The 26,640-nt window shown below is 48.2% G+C and overlaps 1 protein-coding gene across 2 annotated transcripts; it reads left to right on the top strand.

The window, feature by feature from the left end:
- The first annotated feature begins 1,093 nt into the window (after positions 1-1,093).
- Slc37a2 (solute carrier family 37 member 2) lies at positions 1,094-26,062 on the top strand. 2 transcript variants are annotated; one of them, XM_021171576.2, is made up of 19 exons: positions 1,094-1,291; positions 14,287-14,368; positions 14,839-14,932; positions 15,049-15,127; positions 16,465-16,600; positions 17,010-17,086; positions 17,965-18,131; positions 18,568-18,605; positions 18,891-19,043; positions 19,381-19,471; positions 20,825-20,887; positions 21,197-21,282; positions 21,929-21,977; positions 22,139-22,212; positions 22,450-22,528; positions 22,654-22,751; positions 22,998-23,062; positions 23,264-23,320; positions 24,723-26,062. In XM_021171576.2, exons 1-18 carry the CDS (start codon positions 1,233-1,235, stop codon positions 23,292-23,294), a joined length of 1,521 nt encoding a protein of 506 aa, XP_021027235.1. In that variant the 5' UTR covers positions 1,094-1,232; the 3' UTR covers positions 23,295-23,320; positions 24,723-26,062. The 2 variants fall into 2 exon arrangements, with proteins under 2 accessions (XP_021027235.1, XP_021027236.1); XM_021171577.2 differs by lacking the exon at positions 23,264-23,320.
- Positions 26,063-26,640: the final 578 nt, after the last annotated feature.

Here is a 26,640-nt window from a genome sequence, read left to right as displayed (position 1 = left end):
CTACATGATACTCTTGGTTTCCAGCATTTTACACGACATGGCATTTGTGCCTCCTGCCTATTGCCTTCTCCTTCCTCTAATCCTTTACCCCTGCCCTTGACTTGTTGCCTTTATTTCTGGCACTAGACCCATACTCCCAACTGCTGGTATTATCCAAGGGTTTTATAACTCTGCTTACCCTTTTTCTGCTTGATACCAGGGCTGACAAGCCAAGCCCATTATCCTGAGTCCACTGTTTGGTGGAGCTGTTACTGCACCTCCTTGACCTTGCTCTGAATACTGGACACTCCTAAGAGTTAGGGGTGGGTGGGGTAAGGGCTGAAACCCATTTGCACAGACACATTCCTATTTTATGTACTATTAACAAGTTTACTTTTGAGGCGAATACTTTCCCTTTCCACCCTCGGTATTTTGCCCTTGGTTTCGTACACAAGAATCTCGTCACAGCGTCTTTTTATAGGTGGAAATATACTCTGAATCTTTAAGCTAGAGGCAGTCATTTTTATGAGCACGGAAGACCCTTGTAGCTCTTCACTGCCACCTGGCTGCGTGCCTGGAAAGTGGAGATTGGAGTATTGGCAACATAGTTACTGCAAGCAGAACTGGCTAGTGGAGCTTTAGGAAGACTCCGGCAGGCTCAGTGAACTCGAATCTGAGCAGGCAGAACCTGAGAGGTGGGTTTGAGGATCCTTTTCCTCCCTGAGACACTTCCAGGGCTCCCGAAGAGAGCCCGCAGATCATGTGTCAGCGTGGTGGTCCCACTGCGCTCACTTACACAGAGCACCGGATTTGCTTTGTGTCAGGGCACAGAACTGCTCAAGGCAAGTAGCAATGCAGGAACCCAGAACCAATCACACAGAGTTGATGACTTGTAGGGCTGCTGTTTTCAGTTCCCCATCCCCCTCGTGGGTAGTGAAGTGGAAAAGCACAGACAAGAAAGAGGAGCCCCAGGAAACTCAAGACTGCTGGTTTCGGACAAGGAGAGAAAGTTCGAGAAAACAGATGGCAGTGCATAGAAAACAGTGGCTAGTGAGCACAGAGGGATAGCTAGGACTTGCACTCGGCGCGACCTAGAGGGCAGGCCGGTCATGTTCAAGGGGCGTGGGCTCTGGCCATGGGCCTGCCTGGGGCGGGCCAGTCGGCGGGGCATTTAAATCGCTGCCGCCGCTGGCAGGAACGCGCGCCGGCTCTGCACCCTCTGTAGTCCCAGCTTCGAGTACCGGCTCCTCAAGATGCGGTCCTCCCTGGCTCCGGGTGTCTGGTTCCTCCGCGCCTTCTCTAGGGACAGCTGGTGAGCAGGGCTGGGGAGGGAGGCTGCCAAGACGCGCAGAGACTTGCTCGGGCGGGCGGATGTTTCTGCTTGTCCCCGGAGTGGGGGATGGGGTTCTAGTTCTATCTGGCAGGGCTCCTTCGGTGGCGCAGGCATGGAAGTTTAGTAATACAGAACTATTAATTCCACATTAGCCCAGACTTCTGTATAATCCCGGTGAAGAACAGGGTGCCTAGGAGTCTTCATCCTTTCTGGTTTGCCACTCCGTATCTGCAAACACAAGCGCACAAGCCGGTACCTGTGGAGTACCTCCAAGTCTTATCTGTGTATTTAGGGGATCCGGATTTGCCTTTGAAGAACCCAGGCCAAGAACTGGTAGAATATAAATGGAGCCAGAGAGCTTAAGTCCCGTATTGATTGGATTAGTTAACAAGCCAGAAATCACTGGTTCTATTAAGCCTGTCTGACCCTTCCAGTCTCAGGGATACCTAGCTAGGGCAAGATCTCTGGGATCAGAGCTGCATCTGCTCCAACACTGGGTGCTCACCCTTAAAAGCATGAGCTGGCATTGACAGCAGCTGTTCCCAGGACCACAAGGTCACCCTTGTGCTGGGAGAAAAGATTTTAGCCAATCTCCATTGAGCTTTTGGAGCACTGTACTTGATCTGCAAGAGGTGGGAAAGGAAGAGTGTTAAAACATTTTGTTAGTTACTGTCATTTATAAACTATAAAACTTAACAAAATAGTTGCTGGCTTCTAAAAAAAAAAAAACAACAAAACAAAACAGATGACACAGCAATCCCAAATCTAAATTCTCAAACTAAACTAAGAGTCAGATTGGGCAGATACTTAGTGATCAATTTGGCCTGGTTTTAAAATATGTCATTTTGTTTCAAGGTGTCTCAGGCTAATCATCATATACAAAATTCTTTAGATGGTTTATGTGGTCCTTTTTAAATTTGGAACTATTAAACAGTTTTATGTTTTCAGAAAGATAGAAAAAGTCTCTCAAAAGGAGATGAACATGAGAGTGAGAGCGTGTACTGCCCTCATAATGAAGGAGCTAGAAGATGTCATAATTGGGTAGAAAGATAATTCAAGGGGAGGAGAGAGTTGCCGTTCAGTGGATGTGGGTGGTAGCGATGGGCGCACAGTATACTTGCTGTCCCTGACTTTAGCTGCCCTGACTTTACATTTCAAGGTGACTGAGATGATAAGGTTTTGTGCTATGTATATTTTACCACAATTTTTAAAAGTATAATATAAATAAGCTCATTTATACATTAAGACTCTTGAAGCTATCTCACTAGTGAACATATTTTATATGACTTACCAATTAGCTACAACTTCAGAGAGTAAAATTGCTCATGTCAAGAAAAACTAAAATCAGGATAAATGACAGACTAGATTCAGATAATCTGGAAGGTATTCTTTCTGTAAAACGTCATTTTCTTTGTAGACTCCATTTCAGGTTTGTTTTGTTTTGTTTTTTTTAATCTCTAAGAAAAAATTTTGATCACACAATAAAGTGGGTCTCCTTAGATTTAATCTCATTGTTTACTTATGTACAGCAAAAACATTAATTAACCAAATAGGTCATGATAAGTGCTCTTGGGAGTTTTCATAAGGAATCTTTTAAAAAGAAATTTTAAGGTGTGTGTCCGTCCCCGTCCTTTGGCAGTGGTGGTGCATGTGTGTCTCTGTGAGGCCAGAAGTCAACCTCAGATGTCTGCCTTCAGGAGCCATCCATCTTAGTTTTTGAGACAGGTTTCTTACTGGGACCCGGAACTTACCAGTGAGTTCCACAGAGCTTTAAGTAGCTCCAGCCTGTCTCTGCCTTCCCAGGCCTGGGAGCACAGATGCAGCTGCCACCTGGTCAGGCTTTAAGGTGGGTGCTGAGGATGACGCTCAGCTTGTGCAGCAAGTGCTCTGCTGACTGCGCTTGCCCCATTCTCTCATAAGTAGCCATGCATTGGTTTTTTAAAAATAGACATTTTACTATTTACTGCCCTGAGATAAGATGCCAAGAAACCGTCTTTACCAGATTTTACCTGCTATAGATTTGGGCAGATCCCTCTTTCTTTACACCCCCCCCCCCCCAAATATCATAAGGCTTTTAGATCTGAAAAACTGACTGACATTCTTCTACCTGTAAGACGGGGAACTCAGAAAACCACTTTCCTTGGAGTGATCTATTAGTATTGACACCATACAGTGAGCCTCAGTCTCTTCAAAGGGGCTGATATAGTTGATATTAAATAGACATCCTGGTCTACCACAACATCCAGGCAAGGCCCTGGTTACATAATCAGTTCTAAATAGGCTCTTGTTAAAAAAAAGAAGATATTCCTATTGAAAGTTTACAAATAGCCATATCACCCTGGAAAACAAGAAGACTCACTGAAAGTTTCTGCATTCTGAGGAGTTCAGTTTAAAAAACAAAACAAAACACAATGCCTATTAAATTGTCATGGGTTATGGATCACCTAAGAGGAAAGAAAAAGGTCTTCCTTATACTGGCATCCTGAGAAGGGAGCACTGTAATAACATTTCAAGTATAAGTGACAGTCATTGGTAGTTCACTTATTCCTGTGAGATTAGTGCTGGTCCTGCACATCCTGGCTTCGCAGTCTCTGGAACACAGTTTCTCAGGAAGAGCAGACGAGTCTCCTTAACTGTCCACTACTGTGTACTTAAATTTGTCCAAGTGGGACTGTCAGAAGACTAAGTACTCAATTTATAGTGAACAAGCACATGTTCTAGAGAGGAAAAACTCTTAGATACAACATACAAAAAATAAAAAAAAATCTGAGATGGGCTAAAGAGATGCCTCATTTATTAAGAGCACTGGCTGTTCTTTCAGAGGACCCAGGATCTGTTCCCAGCAACCACATGGCAGCTCACAGCCATCTGTCATCTGGTTCCAGGGGATTTGATACCCTCTAACCCAATGGGAGCTAAACATGAAAGTGGTGCACATACATGCAGGCAAACACACAAACACATAAAATAAAAATAAATACATCCCTAAAGAAATTTGAAACTCATTCATATAATATGCAAAGACTATAAACAAAAGAGTAAGTTTGGGGTAGGTCCCTAAGCATCTGATTTGTAGGGAAGGATCAGTGGTCTGAGAAGTTGCTGTATTTCAAGTTAAAGAAATAGAGTTGCAACCTATGTTAACATTTTGGCCGGTAGCTGAAATTATGGCAGATAACTCTGCATGTTGCCGTGAGGCAACGCAACATCAGGATCAGTGGAAACACGTGGCTAGGCCTGTGATTGTCTGACTCTCAGAAAGCTGAGGCAGGAGGATTGTGAATTCAAAGCCAACTTGGGCAAGTAGAGGGACCCTATTTCAAAATAGAAAATAAAGAAAGGCTGATGTTGCAGTTTACTGGTAGAACACTTGCCTAAAACACGCAGGACCCTAGTCTCAATCCCCAAATACCACAACACAGCACCACCAACAACAACAACAAAACATGGACAGAGACAGCATTCCAAAATCTTTGTAATTTATCATACAGAAATTTCTGAACTATTTATACAAATGATGGCATTTTATCTATATGAGTTTAATGTGGAGAAAACTATTTTTATCTTCTGATTTCCCAGTGATGCTAATGTTAACTGATGAGCATTGGTTTATAAAGCCATCCTAGTTTCAGTACTGCCCTTTTTAAAAGGTAAAAGATAAAATCCAGATGGTTTTCCAGGAACTCTGATTTTCACCATTATGTGAAACAAGTCACCACGCCTGAGCCTGCCCTGACATGGTTTTATCACACTCACTTGCTTCTTTCCAGACTTAACACTTGCACCTACTATAGTCCAAGGCAAATCGCACTCCCATCCACAAAACACATCCCATAACTACGAGCGGCAAATGCTCTACCACCAAGCTACACCCTCAGCCCAAAGTAGCACATATTAGAGAAAATGAGGATGAATCGTGATAAAGAACCCATTGTACAACTGCCTCTCAGTACAGAAATGCATACAACACAGCCTTCTAAACACACATCACATGTGCAATGTCTTTTAAAACTAATGTCTCCAGTCTACACTGGTCTTGAACTATGTAGCAAAGTGTGACCTTGAATTCCTAGGCTCAGGGCCTTGTACATGCTAGGCAAGCACTCTACCAACTGAGCTACAGCTCAGTTCCACTTGCACACTTAAGTGAGACTAACGGCTAAACTCTGCAAAGTTCAAGACATACAGGGATAGGAATCTTTTGACCACACTGCACTTTAGGGTTATTCACTTTTTAGATCCTCATCAGTAGAGGCGAGGTGGTTCTAGAGGGTGTGTCTGGTAGCACACGGAAAGACACCTGACTTCTGTGGCTGATGGAGGACCCTCAGTAGATGTGCTCTTCTATTTTCCTAGAGTGTGGTGACTTTAGATGCTCCCCCACCCCAAGAACCAAAGTATAGTTCTGCTGAAAAAATGTTATACTGAACTCTGGGGCTCACAGAGAAAATGAAAGCATCATCTCACCTCAGAATTAATGGTAGAGCTGAAGAGTTGCTGTGCCCACAGCAGTCATTGATCGTATTTTTACTTTGTTCTATTTGTTTATTTGGTTTTGTTGCCCTAGGTGTGGAAGCCAAGGTCCTGGGTAAACCAAGCAAGTGCTCTGCTGCTGAGCACTGTTGGCAGTTTTAGAGGTAGCACTGAGCGCGCCAAAGGGCAATGGTTCACTCACACACACACACACACACACACACACACACACACACACACACTGGGCCTCTCAGTGGCCAGATGAACTGATTGTGAAGAGAGCCTCCTCCTGTGAGGACGTCTGGATAGAGGGAGAGCTAGAAACTGCTTGGCATGTAAGAAGCATGCAGTAACTAACGGTGACTCTCTGTAGGTACCAAAGATCATTATAGACAGATGTTAAACCAATGCACATTTCCTGAGCTAAACAAAACATAAGCTGAGGTGGGGACAACAGGGTAAGGACTTACAGTATGAAAGAAAGTTAGAAATGAACTCTGTCACACATTACTTTCACACGGCCCTAAGGAGAGCATCGAAATAGATGTGAAGATAGCAGACAGTCTTGGACTCTTCACCTGTGAAGTACGGATAACAGGATACCTACTCCTCAGATTGCTGAGGTTTAAACGGGAAAGTGTCTGGATGGGTGCCAGGCTTGCGTTAAATCCCGAAGACTTAACAAGAAGCAGCTTTACTGCTAAATGCCATTCTATAAACTTTTCATACTAGTGTATACCATGGATTACTAATTTGTCTTTTTTTAAAAAAATGAACTGTTAGTTCCCCCATGAGACACACTGATAGAATGAGAGACAGAAAAGCATGTAGCTTGTACAGCATCGTGTTGCTGACAAATGACTGAGCGGAGTTGGATCCAGGTTAATCTGACTCCTAAGCCTTTCCTCTTCCCACTGTACTCCTGATGATCACGCGGATGGAAAATGCAATTACACTGTCATTTGTCATTTTAGACAAACCACTTAATCTCTCTGAGGCTACATTTCCTTAATGATAAGAGAATAATTGCAATTTGTATATCTTATGACAATATTAATAAGATTAAATGAGCTTAATTTTTACATTTACTTAGTTCATATTTATACATATATATACACACATATATACATGTGTGTGTGTATATACATATTTTTTTTTTCAAGACAGACTTTCTCTGTGCATTCTTGACTGTCCTTGAACTGGCTCTGTAGACCAGGCTGACCTTAAACCAACTGCCTCTGCCTCCTGGGTGCTAGAATTACCGGAGTGCGGTCACCACGCCCCAGCCTTAAAAGAATATTTTTAATTGAAATAGAATTATACCACATTCCCTCCTATCCTTCCTCTAATCCGCCCAGCTCCCCTCCCTCAAACCTCTCCCTTAAGTTGATAACCTCTTTAGCTTTAAGATACATATGTAAATGAAAAGCTTTTTAAAGCACTTAGGCCTCTGTAGTTGGGATTGGGTAGGCAGTTGTACTGTTTGTCGTAAGTAGGGGTTCACCCATTGGGAGGAGGCCACCTTGAATCATTAAATCTGTCAGTCTTTGTCTGGGTGCTGACTGCTTGGTTCTCCAGCCAGAGGGAGCAGTGTGCCAGAAAGCACTTCTTGCAGTGTGGCTGTGAGCAGGTGGCACCAGGAGTGTGGAGGCCATAGTCTGTGGAGTTTCAGCCCACTAGGTGTTATTTCATACCCTGTCAACAGCAAGTAGACCACCAGTTCATTGTGCTTCTGAGCCACCAAACACCCAGGGCTCCCTAGCCCTGGGACTGCCTGTTTCCTTGTACCACTATCTTCATGGGCATGCCTGGGGGCAGCTGACAGCACGGGCATCTTTCCAGAGAGATGGCTGCAGCTGGTGCTTATAGGGCTGGGTGAGCTACCTGAGGCCTTTTGAGGAGGAGAAACTCAGGACCTGGAGGTGGGAGCGAGGTGACACTGCACTGGATGAGCAGGAATGGGTGTGGAGGGAGCCAGCTTTCACAGGCAGGAGGGGCTGGAGCTTGACTCCCACGCTGATTGTGTTTTCCCCATACCTTACTCTTCCCTGGGAGGCTGGGCGATGCTGACAGATTGCTCTGTGTTGTGGAGTTGGTGAGGAAGGTAGAACAGAAAAGTACTCAGACACACATGGAGAGATGCTGTCCTTGTTGAATATTTGTACACCCATTGCGTTTGTCAGTCCTCGTGACAGTTTTGGGTAGTGCTTTATTCTTTTATTTTAAAAATAAAACTGAGGCTTAAGAGATTAAACAGTTTGCTCAAAAGTCACAGTAACCAAAGATGAAGGTTCAGCTTCCTTTGGCTTAAGTCTGATGTCCTTTTCCCTATTCTGTGGCCAGAGGGCTGGAATCAGATCTGCGTTCCTGATGGTTCCTGTCTCTCATCTTATTTTCCTGGTTCTTTTAAAGAGATGCTTGATAAGGGCAGCAGAAAGAACAGCTTAAGGGGCTGGAGTTCAGCTTAAGGCTCAGCAGTTCAGAGCACTAACTGCTCTTCCAGAGGTCCTGAGTTTAATTCCCAGCAGCCACATTGGTGGCTCATAACCATTATAATGGAATCCGATGCCCCCTTCTGCTGTGTCTGAAGAGAGCAACAGTGTGCTTATATTAAAAAAACAAACTAACAAGCAAACAAAAACTGCTTAAGGAAAGCTGTGGTGAAAGCCAGCTGCCTTGTCCTGCAGGGGAATGATCCCAAGGATGCTGGAGTCTCATCTTCCTGTCACCAGCATGTGACCTGGGCCCATCCCCCACATCTTATTGCAGCTAGCAGCTGCTGCTTTCTGGGCTTCCTCTTTTCCTGCTGATGTTTCCTCTTTCCCTTCTTAAAAGACAAATCCATGTGACAACCCCCCCCCCAACCCCCACCTGCCAGCTCAAGCTGTGTGGACTGTCTAGGAGGCAGCAAACAGCTGGGAGTTGACTACATAGTTGGTCAGGATCGTTCCTCAGTCAAACTGTACCAGTACTCACTGAGATGAGTTAGACAGTCCCAAAGTAATACTAGCACAAGGCACAAAAGCTGTCCTGGGTTAATGGGCCGGCCCTTGGAATCCCATGCTTCTTGCTGGGATTGAGTGTTGGATTAGAGAGATCCGTGGACATAAGACTGGGTCCCAAGAGCCTTCCCAGAGAAGAAACCATTGGCCAGTAAACACAGGAAGTCAGAACTTTCTAGATGAAACTTGTGTCTAAGGTGATTATTTACTTATGTATTTATTTATTTATTTTGAAAAGAGGGATATATATTTGAGAAGAAAGCCAAATCAAATAGGGGAGCCCTGAGAGCTCAGAAAGAATGAGTGCACAGGGCTGTAAGGTACAGCTTGAGTTGTTAAGGGTGCAAGTTTGTGGGCTTCAGAAGAGCTGGCCAATAGGGGCAGAGCCCTGAAATCAGACTCTGCCCCCATATGATTGTCACTAAGTTGGTGTGATGGTGGAGGACCCGGGTGGGATGTATCACTACTTTCTTAACCTGTAGCTTAGGCCTTGGGCCTTGACTTCTGCATGCACAGGAGACAGTGAGGGTGAGGCTAGGACCAGGACTCTTAAGGCTCCTAGAAGGAAGGCCACCATCCTGTTTCCCAAAGTAGGACAACAGCTATGCGGCTGTCACCATATTCCCACCTGTGCTCTGTTCAGAATACAGCCTATGTTCAGCAGTATGGACAAGAGACCTGGTATTCCACGGGCCTGCTCCCTGCCCCAAGAAAGCTTTCTCCTCAGAGGCCTTCCTAGCCTGTCCTGTCCCTCCTTGCTCTTGTATGCTGCAGGCATGACTCAGGACTCTGCCCCTGGGTATCTGTCCTTGGCTGTCCCTTTCCCACTAGGATATCTATCTCCCAGTGTTGGTTGATGGACGACTTAGTAGAAGTTGAAGGTGGTGGCACAGCCCAAATTGATCCTGGTCTGGTTGTTACTGTACCCAGCCTTATCCTTTTCAGAACCCGCTGACCCTAGAATCGGCACACCCAGGAACAGGTCACCAGGTTTGTTTCCTCAGGGGAAGTGCTAAGGTCACCTGCAGCCTCGTCCTGAGGTCACATCCTGAGGCTGTCCCAGGTTAAGAGTGTTTAAACCCCGACTGTCTCTAAGTCATGGGCAAGGCTATCAGAGAAGTAGATGTAGAACAAAGAAAGAGGAGGGCCTGTTTCTACCTCTCCAGAGATCAGAGTCTGCTCTTGGGGGTCATGTGGGCTTGTGGTGGTGGCGGCAATGAAGTACTTAGGGGTGGTGTCTATCATTATCTGTTGCTAATGTGGGACACATTGTCCCCTGTTCAAGCCCAGAATCATTGTTAGTGCAAAGTCTTAATGAAGTTGATAAAGCTATTATCGAGGTCTTGGGAAAGAATAAGTTGGATTGTCAGCTAATACTTAAGAGATAGCTAGTCCCTCTCTATCTGACTTGGTTATTCAATAACCAGCATATAGCGGAGGAGGTGGGACTCTAATAAGTGCCACCTCTTCCTAATAAGGCTTGCAGGGTCATGGGACAGCTGAGCCTATGTGGAGTAGTCTGGGAGTCTACCCCCATATGTTCCTTGGCCCCTGAACTGCTTGCCCAGTCCAGCTCTGCACCAGGGCAGCCATTCCTTGCCCTGGCTCTACAAGTCTCCCTGAGCCTCCTATGGGGAATCTTGGTTCTGAGGGAAGGAAGGGCTTGTGAGAAGTGAAACCTGCAGGTCCTGCCCTGCTCAGAGTCCTCAGCTGTGAGCTTGAATTCCTTGAAGTCTTAGTCTAGCTCCACCCTTAACCTAACCCCCCCCCCCACTCCCATGTTCCTAGGCCCCTGTGCTGACAGCACCTGGGGCCCTTTCTGTGGACATCTGATGTGCCCTAAAAGGAGCACTGGCTAGTAGGAAGGGGGCCTGACTCCAACACTGCTGGGGCCCAGCAGTCTTATGAGCTTAACCTTCCACCCTCTAGAGGCCAGGCAGAAAGCCCCAGAGGAAGCAGGTGTCAGGCTAACACCGTACAGCACAGGCTAGAAACCCTGTCTTTCAAGGATCCTGTCTTGCTTGCTAATTTAGAGGGCAGGTCTTTGGTTGGGAGATTGGGATCTAGGTTGGGCAGGCCCCTGCAGAGCTGAGAAAAAAAAATCACAGGTCAGAATACTAGTATGGACTGGCTGATCTTCCTGTCTGCCCTGTGGAAGACCTCAACTACTTAGAGTCACTTTCCTGTGTGGTTGCAGACTCTCTTGCAGCTACCCTACCTTCCATAAACAAGGGAAGTTACTAGCAACCCTGGGTCTTTGTGTCTTAGGAGACTTAGGTTGGCATCCTTGAGAGGTAGGGAGGAAGGACTAATGGCCCCCAAATTTCTGCCAGGCAATGAAGTCCTAGAACTCGCCTTGTAAAGCATGAGCTCCTGTTCTTTTTCCTATGCTACTATGAAACACCAGCCATGTTTTTAAGTGTCCACTGGCTATCAGGGATGCTATAAGATCTGTAACAAACATCTGTCAATACTTCTGAGAACAAGGTGAGAAAGTCCTTCTCAGAGGAGTAAACTGGTTTAGAGAATAAGATTATCTTTTGCCTGATTTTAAGTCCTTACTTGTCTATACAGACATGATTTTGAAATATATCTAAGGCATCCTGTGAAGCTGCCATGTGCTTAGAAGTGGCTAGCAGGATAGAAAGGCAAGGGATGGGCCCCACCCCACAGTGGGGAAGCTCCTGTGGGGCTTCCCCCTGGCTTCACCTGGATCATAGCCAGAGCACCCACTCCTAGGAAGGCCCCACCCTTCCAATGGCTTCTCGGCCTCTTCAAGAGATAACCCAAACTCTACCTCTTGGCACACAGAGAGCCCTACCTGGCCTGGGCCCTACCTCATCTAGCCACTTTTGCTTCTGTGCTTGGCTCAGGCTCCTCCTCCAGATATCCTAAGCCATGCAGTGTTCCCACACCCGCAGTGTTATTTCATCCCTGTGCCTTACCGGATGCTTTTTCCCTCACCCATCTCCCAGCCCTGGTTGACTTAGCCATCTCCTGCTTGATTTTGAAACCAACCATATCCTCTGGAACCTTTTCCTGGCACCAGTTCTATCCCACCGGGTTTGGTGTCCTTCCTATGCTCCCCTGTGACACAAGGCTTCCTCCTGCTATGGCATAGGCGCTCCAATTCTCCGTGTTTCCCCCACTGACCTGTGAGCTGCAGGAGGCAGGGTCTTTCTTCCCATATCTCTTGCAGTCACCAGATCCCTAGTGTGACATGGTAGGCATAGAGGTGGTTGCAAGGAGAGTCTTATTTTTTCCAAGAATATATGGAATTTAGATTTGGACATTGGTATGACTGTTCTCTCCAATGGCTTTTCTTACCTATGGTTGGAAGGGTCAGGGCTCTGGATGAAAAGAGCATGGAACCGATAAGGATGGATACCTGGGAACTCAGGTGGGTGGAAGCCAGGGAAAGGTGGGCTGGATCTGCCTCCCTGGGATGTTCCTGGTATGTGGGAGTAAAGCAGTTGTGGATGTTGAATGTTGACATGAAGGGAAGGGTTCAAACAGCTGGCTTTGGCCTCCTTTGTGCCTCCTTGGTTGCTTGCAGCTCATGAGGCATCTGGCATGTCTGCTGAGGTACAGCCTCTGACTTCTCAAGTAACACTGGGATCTTCTGTTGACCGGTCATAACTGTTGTGCTCTCAGGGGCTCCGGTGGGACTTTCGTTCCTAAAGATCTTTCAGAACCAGAAAAGCCCTGATATGTCATGACTGTGGCCACACACACATGTGGCCTTGGCACCTCTGTGTAGTCACACAAGCCAAGCTGTGTGGCACTTAAAGCTGGTATACCAGGTACCCAAGGATTAAGATGAGAGTGACATAGTGCAGTTGAAGAAGCCAGAAGCAGAAAGGGCTTACCTGGTAAGTGAGTGGAGGTTGCCACACAAACTTGCCTGCTTTTCCCTGGATTAGGCAACATCCCAGTTAACTATAAGGTTGCAGATTCCTTCTATCTATTGCTCTTTGCCTAGACTAGCTGTGTACTCTCTCTAAAGTTTCTCAGAAAATTCTAGAAATCCCTGAACTAGGAATCAGCTAGATGGCAATTGGTAGACCTGGAAAGCTTTCGTGTCACCAATCTTTTTAATATTAATCACTGGGACAGGCAGGCATCTGGGGTAGCCTTGGCTTCCTTGACGTCCCTAGAAGACCTGTGTGATTCACATAGGTGCCTTGGAAACAAGTAGCTGAAGAGGTACTTTGAGATTGGGTCTCATTATGTAGTCCAGGCTGGCCTCAGATTCCCAACCCTCCTGCCTCAGCCTCCTCAATTCTGAGACAACAGGTGTGCACAACCATCCAAGGTTAAGAATTAAGAATATAGTGCAGAGAATAGTAACAGATGCCTGGGTAGGAAACTTAAATCCAGGGTGAAGTGAGACAGGGTTTGGTAGCTCAACTCAATTCAGGCTCTGCAGAAACACCTTTCATTTCGCAAGAGGTGGCCTGCATTGCTTAATTACATGCTTGGGGGAAGGGAGTTTGGAGTTTGGAGGCAGATTACCAGACAGGGCAGGGTGAGCATCCAATATCTATCTGTCTTAGGTTCACGAAGCCAAGGGAGATAAGCACTCCAGGGCCTGCTCACTCTTCTCCCCTACCCTATTCTTTAATGAATAGAGGCACCGAGCCTTCTACTGTCTAACATTTTCTTTCAGGCTGGTTCGTTTGCTGGTAGGTTGAAACCCAGGACTTCAAGTATACAAATCCTGTGTTCTGCCTCTGAGCTGTACCCTCAGCCCCGTGCTGAGATCTATTTTCCATATACTTCCTGGTCCCTGATTGCTGATTCAGCTCAGCTGATGCCTTGCTGTGGAAACAGTGCCTCAGCAGGGTGCTGCAGGATCCTCCCCAGACCCTTGGGTGGGTGAAGTGGGTATGCTGCTATGGAAACTTTGAGAGATTCCTCGTTAGACTACTCTTTCCCTCTGGCTGGCCCATGAGATAGGCAGGAGGGCAGGGAAGAGAACATGGGATATGTGAGCCAGAGAGGAAATAATGATCTTTCTACCCAGTGGAATCAACTAGCCAGGAACCCTGAGGGAGAGGACTCAGGTTTTGTCACTAGCTGTCTCAGCTGAGTCATCTCTTTCCATAGTCTGCTGTCATCCAAGTGCAAGGGAAATGTGGACATCACTCTGTAGACAGATCCCTCTTTCCTTTAATTCCATCCCATGCCCATCTGTGGCCATACCTGTTCTATACAAACAGTCACAGAGACAGCATTGTCTCGGGGAGACTCTACAGGGGCTAAGAGGTTCGAAAGAAGGTGGCAGGGGTAGTTTGTATGTACAGTGTGTGTGTGTGTGTGTGTGTGTGTGTGTGTGTGTGTGAGTGAACAGAGGTCCTTTGCTCCCAGACACTCCTAGTCTCTGCCCCAGGAACTTGTGCCTAGAAGAGAGCCTAAAGGCAAAATGTTGGTGGTGCCGAGGCCTTGAGGATGCTCTAGCCGGGCTTCTGAAGACTGGAATGCTCCTCTGTCCTCCAGGTTCCGTGGCTTCATCCTGCTGCTCACCTTCCTCATTTATGCCTGTTATCACATGTCCAGAAAGCCCATCAGCATCGTCAAGGTGAGGCTGCTTGGTAAGGAAGACTGTGGGATATGTGGGGCCTACACAACATGTGGCAGTTGTGTGCTGCAATTGGATGCTCTAAACCTCAGATAATCCCCTCCCAATCTGCTTTACCCTGCTCACTGGACCTGACCCTTCCACCTGGCAGACACCCATTGTGGGTGGCTCTTTCCTATGACACTCTTGCAATGTTTTCCTACACAATCCCTTTACATTCACCTCCCAGACAGCACTGTTGGTTGTGTGGGTAAGCTAAGAAGGCAGGGGGTCCCAGTTTTGTGGATTCCATTCATGAATATTGGATGGCCACCTACCCCTGTTGGAGGAGGTACTGGCAGGAAGAAAATCTTGGACTGTGGTGGGAAGCAGTGTTTATGATTGAGTAGCAGGTTTCTTGCTTCTCTCTGAGTCAAGTGGGCTCCAGGGGATGGTGTGGCCCTTGACCCATATATGCCATTGCCTTCCAGAGCCGCCTGCACCAGAACTGCTCAGAGATGGTCAGACCTGTTAACGACACCCACGATCTCAATGATACCACCTGGTGCAGCTGGAGTCCATTCGGTAAGGACAGGAGAATACATTGCTGCCTCTAAACCCCAGTCCCTCCTTGGAATTAAAAAGACTTTCCTTGGGGGCAGCCACCCAGCCAAGTTTCTGTCCTTCCCATCTGCTTTCAGACAAAGATGACTACAAGGAGTTACTAGGAGCTGTGGACAATGCCTTCCTAGTGGCTTATGCCATTGGCATGTTTATTAGGTAAGAGAAAGGCAGAGCCCGTGCCCAGTGAGAGGGTGGGTGGGTGCTTGATAATTGCTGTTTCTCCTTACTGATCTGGGCTGCAGGCTAATGTGAGAGTTGAAAGTGTCTCTGTATGGGACTGAGGCCAAGACCCCATCCAGGCCATCAGCCCATGACCAGCCTCCTTCCTTCTCTATGGTCACCAAACTGTTCCTCTACCAGCTACTGATGGATCCTGCTATTAGCAGCCCTTTTCCTATAAAGCTCCCTAGATGCTCCATTTAAGGAAGTGTTGGTGGGTATGACCAGGGTTCTCTAAGCACAGCCCTGCACATGTAGATTCCCAAGGAGAGCTTACCCAGTGCTGTCTAAACTATACAACCAGTGTGAGTCTCACCTAGCAAACATGGAGCTTGCTACCAGCAATCACTGATGGACAAGGCAGTGTGTGGCCTTCAAGGAGCTCATAGCCTAGTAGAAGGACCCTCAGCTTAGCAGCTAATTCAACATTGTTGAAGTGTTGGATAGTCATGTAGTGCAAGCTTGGATTGAAGACAAGGAGTTAAGGAAGGCATTGGAGGAGGTGAGCCTTGACATGTGAAGAACCATGGGTGTTGGCAGTGGGGAAGGACACCCAGGCTGGAGGCATCAGAGAGCACAGTGGGGCAAGTAGAGAACAGCATGGAGTGTAGGTGGAGCCTCTCACAGGGTTACCAGAAGGGGTACAGAAGCAACAGCCAGGGAGACAGGGCTAAAGGATAAGGTCATTTGCAGAGGGCCTGCTCCAGAATGTGGAATGGGAGAATCATGGAAGTTTAGCTAGGCATGAGGGAAACTCTGAGGTAGGCTTGAGGCAGACAGGGAAGGTTACAAGCTAGCATGCCTGCTGTCTAAGCTGCTGAGCTCAGGGGCAGGTGGTGTTTCAGAGGCTCCCATGGTAAAAGGAGGGAGACTTTAGAATTTAGAGGGTTGAGTTTGCATTGCTTTAGGGACAGCCAAGTAAAGGTATCCGGAAGGCAATCTGAATGTGACCCTAAAGCATGAAGGGACACATGGGGCCCAAACACACGCAGGAGGGGATGTTTCACACATCATGGTAGGTAGAGCTGATGAAGCTGGCAGGAAGCACGTGGTTAGTCAGCAAGAAGGGACATGGGCAACAGAATTGTCAGAGTCGTGTCAAATAAAGCAGATGACTTCTGGAAGGGAGGACTGGGGTCAGCCTTGGGATGCAGTAGGACACAGCTCAGCATTGGTCACCATGGCCACAGTGGCTTCAGTAATATGGGCCGGGAGAGGGGGGTGGTAGAGTGGACATGGCATTAACCTGGAGCTCACCCCATCTTTCTCTCCAGTGGAATCTTTGGGGAGCGGCTGCCCCTGCGTTACTACCTCTCGGCTGGAATGGTGCTAAGTGGCCTATTCACCTCCCTCTTTGGCCTGGGGTACTTCTGGAATATCCACATGCTCTGGTACTTTGTGCTCATCCAGGTATGAGTCTGTGTAGCACTTGGGCCTTTGTTCCCCTCAAAGAGAGGTCCTTTTGGGTCCCTGGCCATCCCCAGGTCAGAACAGGTAGGGACTTGGTCTCTTTGTTTGGTCCCTTCTGTCACCCTGCTCAGGACCCTGTTCTGACTCCCCCAGAGTCTCACAGGACTGGCTCAGTGAGCCTGCCTTGTACTGCAGTGAATCTGCCTGAGATGCCTGAGAAGCTAGGTCTCAGCTCACATGATCTTGAGCTAGGAGAAGGCAGCTCTTGTGGCATTGTATGTGGATGTGCAAGTGAGGGAAAGGCATGGTTTGCAGTGTGGGGGCATGTGAGGGTTCCTGAGCCCTGCCATTGAACCACCTCTACCCAAGGTGCTCGCTCGAGGTAACTCCCCCTTCCTCCCTTCTACAGATCTGCAACGGGCTTGTGCAGACTACGGGCTGGCCGTCTGTGGTGACCTGTGTTGGCAACTGGTTTGGGAAGGGAAAGTGAGTGTAATGAGGGAGTGGGAATGACCCTGTGTGGGGGTGGAGGGGAGTATCTCTGAGGCTAAAAGGGCAGTGCTATTTCTCTATCTAGTCGACAGAGCAGGCAGCCTTAGTTATAATTCCTATAACAGGTGAATTTCCATTTTTGATTGAAGCTAAAAGGCTCCACCACTCTCTTTTCTTAGACTGGCTTTTGGGTTAGCTTGCTTCAGTTTCTCACCCTCAGCTCTAACGGTCTGAGCTGTTCAACTGTTGGCTCTGGGGGTTACTGGTTTCTTTCTTTCTTTCTTTTTTTTTTTTTCCAGTATGCATAGCATCTCCCCACAAGATGCCAGTAGTGAAACACAGCAAGTTATGCCCATTGAAAATTGTCAGATGTTTCAGGATGTCCCCCAAGGGGCAGAATCACTCCCCTCCCAGTTAAAGACTACTATTAGAGTGATACTGTTGGGGTTCAAAAAGAAGAATGGAAGGCTCATGATTTCCCTGTGGTCAGAGTTCCCATCTGTGCTTGTCCTAGGGGCCAGCTAAAGCAATGGGCAGTGCTCTCGCCTGCTTGACAGCAGCCAGGGCCTTTGCTGCACTATCTGGGGACTCTGAGAAGATCAGCTGTGGGTACATCCCAAAGGCTAGATGCAGCCAGCCTTTTGAGCTTGGCTGTGCCAGAGTTTTTGTTTTTGTTTTTTTTAATGTATTCTTTTTCAGCATAAAATTAATTTTATCACTCAAAGCTAATTTAAAATAAAATTCATTCAATGAAAAACATATATACATATATCACTTTTTTGTATGTTTTTTATATTATTTTACTTATTAACTTTACATGCTCACTCACTGCCCCCCTCCCAGTTACCCCCCTTCCCTTCCCTTCTCTTCAGGCGGGGATTCATCATGGGCATCTGGAACTCTCACACATCTGTGGGCAACATTCTGGGCTCTCTGATCGCTGGAGTCTGGGTGAACCAGCACTGGGGCCTGTCGTTCATCGTGCCCGGCATCATCACTGCTATCATGGGCGTCATCACCTTCCTCTTTCTTATTGAATGTGAGTGGACCCTTCCCACCCCACACTTTCCATGCCCCAGTTGTGCTCATGAGATGAAGCAGCTGGATATTCTGTGAGCATTGCTGCTCAGGGTATTGGATGACTAGCTCTGTGACTCTGAAACTGTCCTTTCATCTATAAAATGCTTGCTCTGTAGGACTTCTGAAAGTGTAAGAGGGACAGTGTATCTTCGGTGTTTTGTCTGTAGTGTGTGCTCTGCCAAAGGGCTGCGTGGACAGCTAGTGTTTCTTCTCCATTCTCCCTGAGTTGGCAAGGCCAGGTGTTTCTAGAAGAGGCAGGCAGGCCTAGAGAGTCCCTTAATGCTGGGGGCCACATGGGACTTGTAGGGCTAACTCGGCACTAGCTTAGACTCACTGTAAAGTGAGGGTCTAACCTATCGGTAACCTTCTCAGAAAGGTACTTGTTTATCCCCCAGATCCAGAAGATGTGGACTGTACCCCTCCTCGGCATCATGTGAGTTTGCCACCCCAGCCCTGCCCTTCTCACCACATCACAGGAACTGGCCATGGGAGGGCCAAGAGTTGGAGGAGAGAGCTGTGGTCTTCTAGTGGCTTCACAGACCCAATTTTGGGCTCCTAGGTTAAATGCCCCACAACCTGATATGCCTGTCAGCCAAAGAGAAAAACATACACCTTCCCCAGGATGGCCATCCCCTACCTCTCAATGGGGCTGTCCTTCCCATCAGAGAAGGTTGGTACATGGCCCTGCCAACAAGGAGGGATCATCTTCTTTCCTCAGGATGACCCGGAGAAGGAACAGGACAACCCTGAGGATCCTGTGAACAGTCCCTACAGCAGCAGGGAGAGTAATGTGGACATTGCAGCCAGCTCCTCCAAGGAGCAGGGCCCTGAGCCTGAAGCCATCAGTTTCCTGGGGGCACTCAGAATCCCGGTGAGATGTTTATGGAATGAAGGGAAGATGGTCTCTCTAGTGATTTTCATTAGCTTCGAGGGAATGGGGTGCTAGGGGTGACAGGTAGCTTCAAGGATTTCCATGCAGACTGTGGGGTGGCTGCTTGAGAAGGGCCGTGCTTGAGAAGAGGCCTGTTTTGACAGGACATGCATTAGGCATTAGGCACACTGCTGCAGTTAGGGTGGAGTGTATATTTGTGGTTGCTTTGTGTAGGAATGATGACAGTCATGGGGTAGTACTAGCCACCCAGGGGGCCTCCACTAGACTGGGGATCTCTTGAGCCCCTTTCCATTGTGCCTTCTCTCATGTTTCCCAGGGAGTGATCGAGTTCTCTTTATGTCTGCTCTTTGCCAAGTTGGTCAGCTATACCTTTCTCTACTGGCTGCCCTTGTACATCTTCAATGTGGGTAAGTCCAGGGGAAGAGGAACTGAGAAAAAGGGTCTCTAAGGAAGCCAAGGCCACTTCGGTGCAGGGAGGATATCATACTTGGGTTTCATTCCAGTACACAGGCAAGGCTGAGCCCCATGCATGTCTCCAGCCACCTGCCCCCTTGGAGCTGAATTGGGTCTTAGGAGGAAAACTCTGTCCTGCAAACCTCTTTTCCCTAGCCTGAGTCTGGGCTGCTTGGTTCAAAGGTGGGTGGTGGTCTGCCTTGAACACCTCCAATTCAAGGAAGAGGCTGTGTGAGCTTTCCTACTCCATGGACTTCAGGACTCTTCTTCCAAGGACCATTATGGGAGTGATGTGTTTGTACTGTGGCCTTTGGGTCTACATGGAGGGAGCTGCCCCAATACAATAGCTACTTTCCACTGCTCCTAACCAAGGCTGCAAAGATAAAAGAAGAACACTGTTGTGGTTAAAAGGGCTGTTTGGTTCCCACCTGCTCAGAGTCTCTGGTTTGCCATGGGGTAGCATACCAAAGAGCAACGTGCTCTGCTTTGCTGGCCCCCAGGATTCAGAGAGCCACACCCCATACCCAAGACCTTTTGCCCAGAGCTGCTTTCCTCTTTCCCAGCTGTGGGGAAAGACAGGCAGAAACTGTCCTGCCACACACACACACACACACACACACACACACACACAAGACCAGGAAACCATGGGGATTAGTCATGGCCAGATCTCCAGCTGTAGTTTGACCTATATCTCTACATCAGGGCCCCTGTCTCTGATACTGGCAGAGTACTACGGCAGTTTTGCAGACACTATGACTCTGTTTTGTGGCTTTTTTGCTGACTTCAAAGTATGAATCAGCCTTGAGGTGGAGTTGCAAATCAAGCTTCTAAATGTTCCCCTTTTCTAAACCCAGAATCCCCATCTTCTTACAGGTCTCCTTCTGTGGCTGTGAGCATTAGTACAGACCTTTTAGGCCTGCCTAGGAAGAGCCCCTATGGAGCTTGCTTCTATGTTAGGAGTGGGTCAAGAAGATAGCTGTGCCCATGCTCAGTCAGAACCATTATACTCCAGGAGAAGAGTTAGAGATGCTGTCATGGGCAGGTACCAGGCCTGCAGGAGAGCCTTGCTGTGAAAGGTCTAGGTTATCTTTCAGGCAAAGAGAACAGTTTAGGACTTGGCTCTGAGGGTGTGTGTGTCAGGCTGCTGCAAACTCACCTGGTGGTTCTAGCCAATCACTTGACCATGTAGCCTCAGCCTTTTCCTTGGACTGGATTAATGTGCCACAGGAACTCTGCTGGCTGTGTCATTCAGGAGATTTGTTCCAAACCTCCCTGAGTGTCTGATTATGTTTTTGTGTTTTCCATAGCTCACTTTAGTGCCAAGGAGGCTGGGGACCTATCCACGCTTTTTGATGTTGGTGGCATCATAGGTGAGGCCCTGTCCTTTTGTCCTGGCATCAGAGGTACAGAAAGAAGGGACAGCTGGCCATGATCTGGGCAGAGAGGGAAAGCCTCCTTATGTATTCTCATTTCTGTTCCTGCTAGACTGGGTGGGCCTAAGAAAAGTGATCATTGCGCTGTGGTTTCTTGGAGTGATGGGAACAGGGGAAGACTGCAGAGGGAGGTGGTGATTCTTAAGGCCAGCCCAGCACTGGGCAGGGTGTTGGGACAAAATTGGGTAGCAGATGAGGAACAGCATGTAGTGTCAAAGACAGCTTGTGAGTGAGCATGTGTTTCAGGTGGCATCATGGCAGGGCTCATCAGTGACTACACCAATAGCAGGGCCACCACTTGCTGCATCATGCTGATCTTGGCTGCTCCCATGGTACGTACAGTCTCAGCATGCATATGCTTGAGATCAGGTGTCTAGGGCCTGGATGGACCCATGTATCCATCCCTATGTTTGCCTGCACAGCTATGTCTTTGTTCATGTGTATGTATATTCCTGGGCACATGTAGAGACAGAAAAGTGAGAGTCAGCAGAGGACCAGGCTCTGTGAAAAGAGACCAGGATTAATAATCCCCTAATGGGATTAGTGATTCTCTCGCCTTGGTGGGGAAAGGAAACACCAGCTGTGACATTTTTTGAGCAAGGAATAATGAAGAGATTGAGGATAGACACAAAAGAAGATGTTTGTGGGAGAGGGGAAATTAGAGAGCCATGCATGCCTGTAATCCCAGGACTTGGGAGGTAAAGGCAGGGGGAATCAGGAGTTCAAAGTTTTCCTCAGCTACAGAGTGAGTTTCAGGAAACCCTGGGTTGCATGATACTCATTTCAAAACCATAAGAAAAATAAGAGGAAATTAGAGATTACCATAGTTAGACCATCTATTGAGGCACATAAAGCCCTGAGAGGTGCAGATGTACAAGGTGGGAAAACCAAGTGATATGTAGAATTCCAGAGCAGGTGGGGACTAGTCCAGGCCCAGGTCTCACCCAGCAAGAGGAAAACATGTCCTTCTTCCTTCAGATGTTCCTGTACAACTACATTGGCCAGAATGGGATAACCAGTTCCATAGGTGAGGAGGTGGTGCGACTCCCACCCGGTCACTAGTGACCCTCTGCCTGGGGAACTCCATGTCATGGGTGTGGAGGCAAGGGCAAGGAAGTCACTTGCTATGGACTTGGGGCTGTACACAGCACCTCATCTCTAATAATGCCATCTCTGCTGTCTTCCTAGTGATGTTAATTATCTGTGGGGTCCTGGTCAATGGCCCTTACGCACTCATCACCACAGCGGTCTCTGCTGACCTGGTGAGTGGGCCACTTGTGGGCACCAGGCTAGTCTGAGGGCGTGGTCAGGGGCTCTGTCTGCAAGTCCATTCTCCCTTCTCCTGTTCCCACTCCTTGTCTTGCAGCACCTCCACGGGCTCTTTCCTTTCAACCTCAGGGCCCCATCACCACCCACCTCGAGCTAGCTTTCTCCCAGCACTGCTCTTCCCGGGTGGCTTTGCTTAGCCTGAGCTATCCCACTCTACTCTGTCTCCCCAGGGCACACATGAGAGCCTGAAGGGTAACGCCAAGGCCCTCTCCACTGTCACGGCCATCATCGACGGCACCGGTTCTATAGGTTTGTTACTGGTTTGGGCTCCTAGCAGCTGAACCCCAGCCTTGTTATGGGTGGACCCCCCTGTGCACCACCGAAGGTGGTGGGGGAAGGTGTGTATGTTTCTTTCATGAGACTGTTCTGTATAGGTGCGGCTCTGGGGCCCTTACTGGCTGGGCTCATTTCCCCGACAGGCTGGAACAATGTGTTCTACATGCTCATCTCTGCTGACGTCTTGGCTTGCTTGGTAAGAGTTCTTGGGCTACACAGATGTCAGTTGGGGAATGCTTTATGTGTACAGACTGGAACTCTGGTATAAAGCAAGCACTGGGGCTTCTGGGGTGGAGAGAATGGTAGCTGCCCTTCGCTCAGAATTACTTCCTCCTGTGAGGAGTGCTGTTCCACTAACTTCTCAGCCACCTGTCCCATGGATCAGCTGAGCCTGGAAGCTCACAGTGTCTTCCCTTCCCTTTCTACCTTGAACCCCCCACAGCTCCTCTGCAGGTTGGTGTACAAAGAGATCTTGGCCTGGAAGACGGCCTGCGGCAGAAGCAGTGGGTGAGTTTCCTAGCAGTGGAAGCGATTCTCCTAACCTCACTTCTAGGACTCAAGCCAGGGCTCAGTTACTCTATGTTGAGTCTGTGCTGGTCCACTGTGGGCCTCAGGAACCCTGAAGCAGCGCCCCTTGCTGTGCTGTTGGACCCCATCCCACTCCGGAACTACTAACCTTGCCTCTGTTGTCCCCGTGTGTCTCCATAGCTCTAGTCTGGCCCTAACCCACCCGCGATAGTATTTTCCTCAAGTCCCATGACTTTTGTGAGTATTTTCTTCAAGTATGACTAATACGCCATCGGAATGTGGGCTGCATGGGAACCCGCTCCTCTCCTGCGTGTGATTTCCCTCCTGCCCGCCAGCTTTCTCTGTTTCCCTGGGAGCCATACCTGGAGATTCAAGCTAGTCAGAGCTCGGTGCTTGGGACCTATTTCTCGGGGGATCTGAGATGCTACAGAGGGCTTTGAACACACCCGTAGGGCAAAGGGGCCAGAGATCTGGAATCTTTTCTTCTCTGAACTGAGGCAGAGCTGCCGATGCCTCCTAAATGTCAGAAATCATCTGACCCCTTTGCCTGGGCTGTGTAGAAAAGGGCAACAACCAATCAAAGCCTCCGGAACAAATTGCAAACAGTGCTTAGTCCGGTGTGGTTTCTGCCTGGTGTCCAGAGGTGGTGGATGTGGGAGACGCAGAGGTCAGTGACTGAGTCAGAGGCTGAGGTGCTGGTGACTGGGTGACTGTTCCTGGGGCCTTTCTGGCTCTTCTGGCAGAAGCGTCTTACTAAGAAAAGGAGCTGGCAAAGCCTGGACCTGGGCTGGATGGTAAATGTGAAGAACCACCTCCTGGGGTCATGGTAACCCACACAGCTGGGGAAGCACTTGCACTTTAAGAAGGCATCACACAGGCAGGAAAGCAGGAAGCAGTGGTGCACGTGCAGGCATCCACAGGGTCTGCCCTGCCCTGCGCTGCTCTGGAGGACGGGAGCAGAGGACTGGACAGCATGAGTTTCCTCCTTTCACCTACATTCTCTGGGCTAGGTTTGAAGGGAGCCAGGAAGAGAAAGAAAAGCAGAAAGGGAGAAAAGTATGTAGTGAGCTGGAGTGGAGGCCAAGCTCACCTCCCTATGGCTCACCTCTTAGCCTCCTTGAGAGGCAGGTATTCTCATTTGAAGTGAGGAGCCAGTCCTGGCAGAACCTAAAGTGGAACCCAGGTTTGTGGAGGTAGCTTGTCTTTCTGGGCACTGCAGCTCTCCCAGGCTGGTTCTTCCTGGCAGGCCCATTAAGAAATGGCTGGTGATTTACTGGGGTAAGGAGAGCTCTAGGCTGAGAACCTGAAGTCCCTGAAGTTCTTGGTTTCTCTGTACACTCACCTCTATCTAAGACCTTGGCAGACTCCTCAGGCTCTGCATCGTTGAACATAATGGGGGTGTTTTCCTCAAATGCCTGTCAGGGTTGGTTTGAGGCACAGAGAAAATGAGATAGGGAGTGATGCTTTTTGTGAAGTGGCCAAATGTGGCAGAAACACTTCGTTTCCTATATTATTCTGGCTTGTTAGTGCCTGCCCAACAAGTAAGGGGGAACCCTAATTATGGGCAGTAGACATGAAAGGCAGAAGCTTATTAAGTTATGGCTTACTTTCTCTTCCATCCCACCCTCTGTTCATGCAGGTACAAACAAATTTGAAGCCTCAATTGGAAGAGCAACATGGGCCACCCCTGCTGGGTACCCAACTTATGAGCAAGAGAATGGAAGCTTCCTTCACAGGGAGAGGCAAAGCCTCCTGATCTAACTGGTCTAGCCCCAAGCTACATTGCCACTAAGGAAGGGTACAGAAAACTCTATGGGAAGGGGCTGCTGAGCACCAAGCATGGGAAAATGGCAGACTTCAAGGCCTGAGCTCTGGGAACTACAATCAGAAGGAATGGGCTGAAAGCAGAAAGGAAGGACAGGTTCAGACTCTTGCTTGTTTGGATTCCAAGGCCTGGAAAAGGTGCATCTCTCTCTCCTTCCCATGTTAAATTATAAACCTCTGTAATTATCCTGTACCTATGAGGGATTTCACCTTGTTTCAAAGGTGTCGGGCCTCTCTCTCTCTCTCTCTGACTCTGTCTCTGTCTGTGAATTATTCTTTCTGTATCTCTCTAAGTAGGACCCTTTTGATCTATCCTCCACTCAATCCTGTTGATAACTCAGCCACTTTGAAACATTAGCACTGCCTTTGCAGAGTCAAGGCTTGGATGGGGTAGGGAGCTGTTGTAAGTACTAAATGTAGGGGAACTTGCTCTCCATGTTGACCATGTCCACCCTCAGAGCCCAGTACCTTCCTTGCCTCACTCTTAAGATGGATCAGTGGATGAAGACATCGGGGTCAGTGCCGTGAAGACTAAGAGGTGTTGTATACAACTGCAAATGCCAGTGTGAATTAAGCACTGGGTGCTCATGTCATGGCAGCTGTCCTTTAAGAACAAACAGGAAGTGGCTATGGGAAGGACTTAACCCTGAACATAGGTGCCAAGTTTAGCAAGAAATGAAGATACCACTGGAAACATCTGAGTAACTGCTACTGAGCAGTTGCTAGGAGACACCTTGCAGCCACCCTCTGCCTGGTGTTCTGATGCACGTGCCTTCCGCTCCTGAGTCCTCGTTCACGACATGCCAGGCTGACTCCTGGCATTTCCGCCTGACCTCTAAGCTGCCCATCAGCACCAATACAGATTTCCTTTGCCAACTGTGCCACTGTTTATCCTTGGTAGGGCCTGGCATAGCAGCAGCCATGGGGCTCATGAGGGGCAGTAAAGCATTGTCACATGAACAACAAAGATTGGTGTTCTGGGGCTGTGACAGCTGGCTTTCCCAGAGGGCATTGCTCATGACATTGACAACACTGTGCAATACAGCAGGAGCCTAGACCCCCCATACAAGATACATCCACTGCATTTACTAGGATGTTGTGTCAGTCAGTGTGTTAACTAGATACACTGGCCTCAGCAATAAAATATAAAGCTCACTTGCCTGGTTCTCACTTTAGTCCTGCAGAAAGCATTCAGTCAGGCACATCTTATACTCAGGACCTGGTACAGGGCAGGGGCTGACACATGGTAGTCTGCTCGGTGTTCACAAATCCCTCAAGACCGGAAAGACTGACATTATGTGGAAAGGACAGACTTTAAGGCAAAGCTGTGTTACTTCTGTAGGACACTAGATGGTGATAGCATTCCGTAGTAGAGTCCAGGGCAGGCAGGTGTTGCTATTCCTTCCTCTTCAGAGAAGGAAGACTGCTTTCCTGACACCCGGATTCGTCCCTACCAGCCTCTTGAGAGGTCAGTGTGGAAGGAGTGGTTCTCGGAGGTCTTTTCCATCCCAGCCTCATTACTTACCACATTCTTCCTGTCTCCTCATCTAGACAGGGGAATAACGTTGCTCATGGCATGGGATTGGTGTGAAGGGAGATAAGTGTTAGTCACACTTACTGCTCTTGTCTCCTTAGCAGAGAAGACAGAATATGAAAATAGAAACAACACAAGCTACAAAGCAATGACCTAAGTTGAGGGCTACATCATTCATTAGTATGCGACAGGACTGGTG

Source organism: Mus caroli, unplaced genomic scaffold (assembly GCF_978045245.1).
Source record: "Mus caroli unplaced genomic scaffold, Mus_caroli_1 scaffold_11, whole genome shotgun sequence".
NCBI lineage: Eukaryota > Metazoa > Chordata > Mammalia > Rodentia > Muridae > Mus > Mus caroli.
This window is presented reverse-complemented; position numbering and strand designations above follow the sequence as displayed.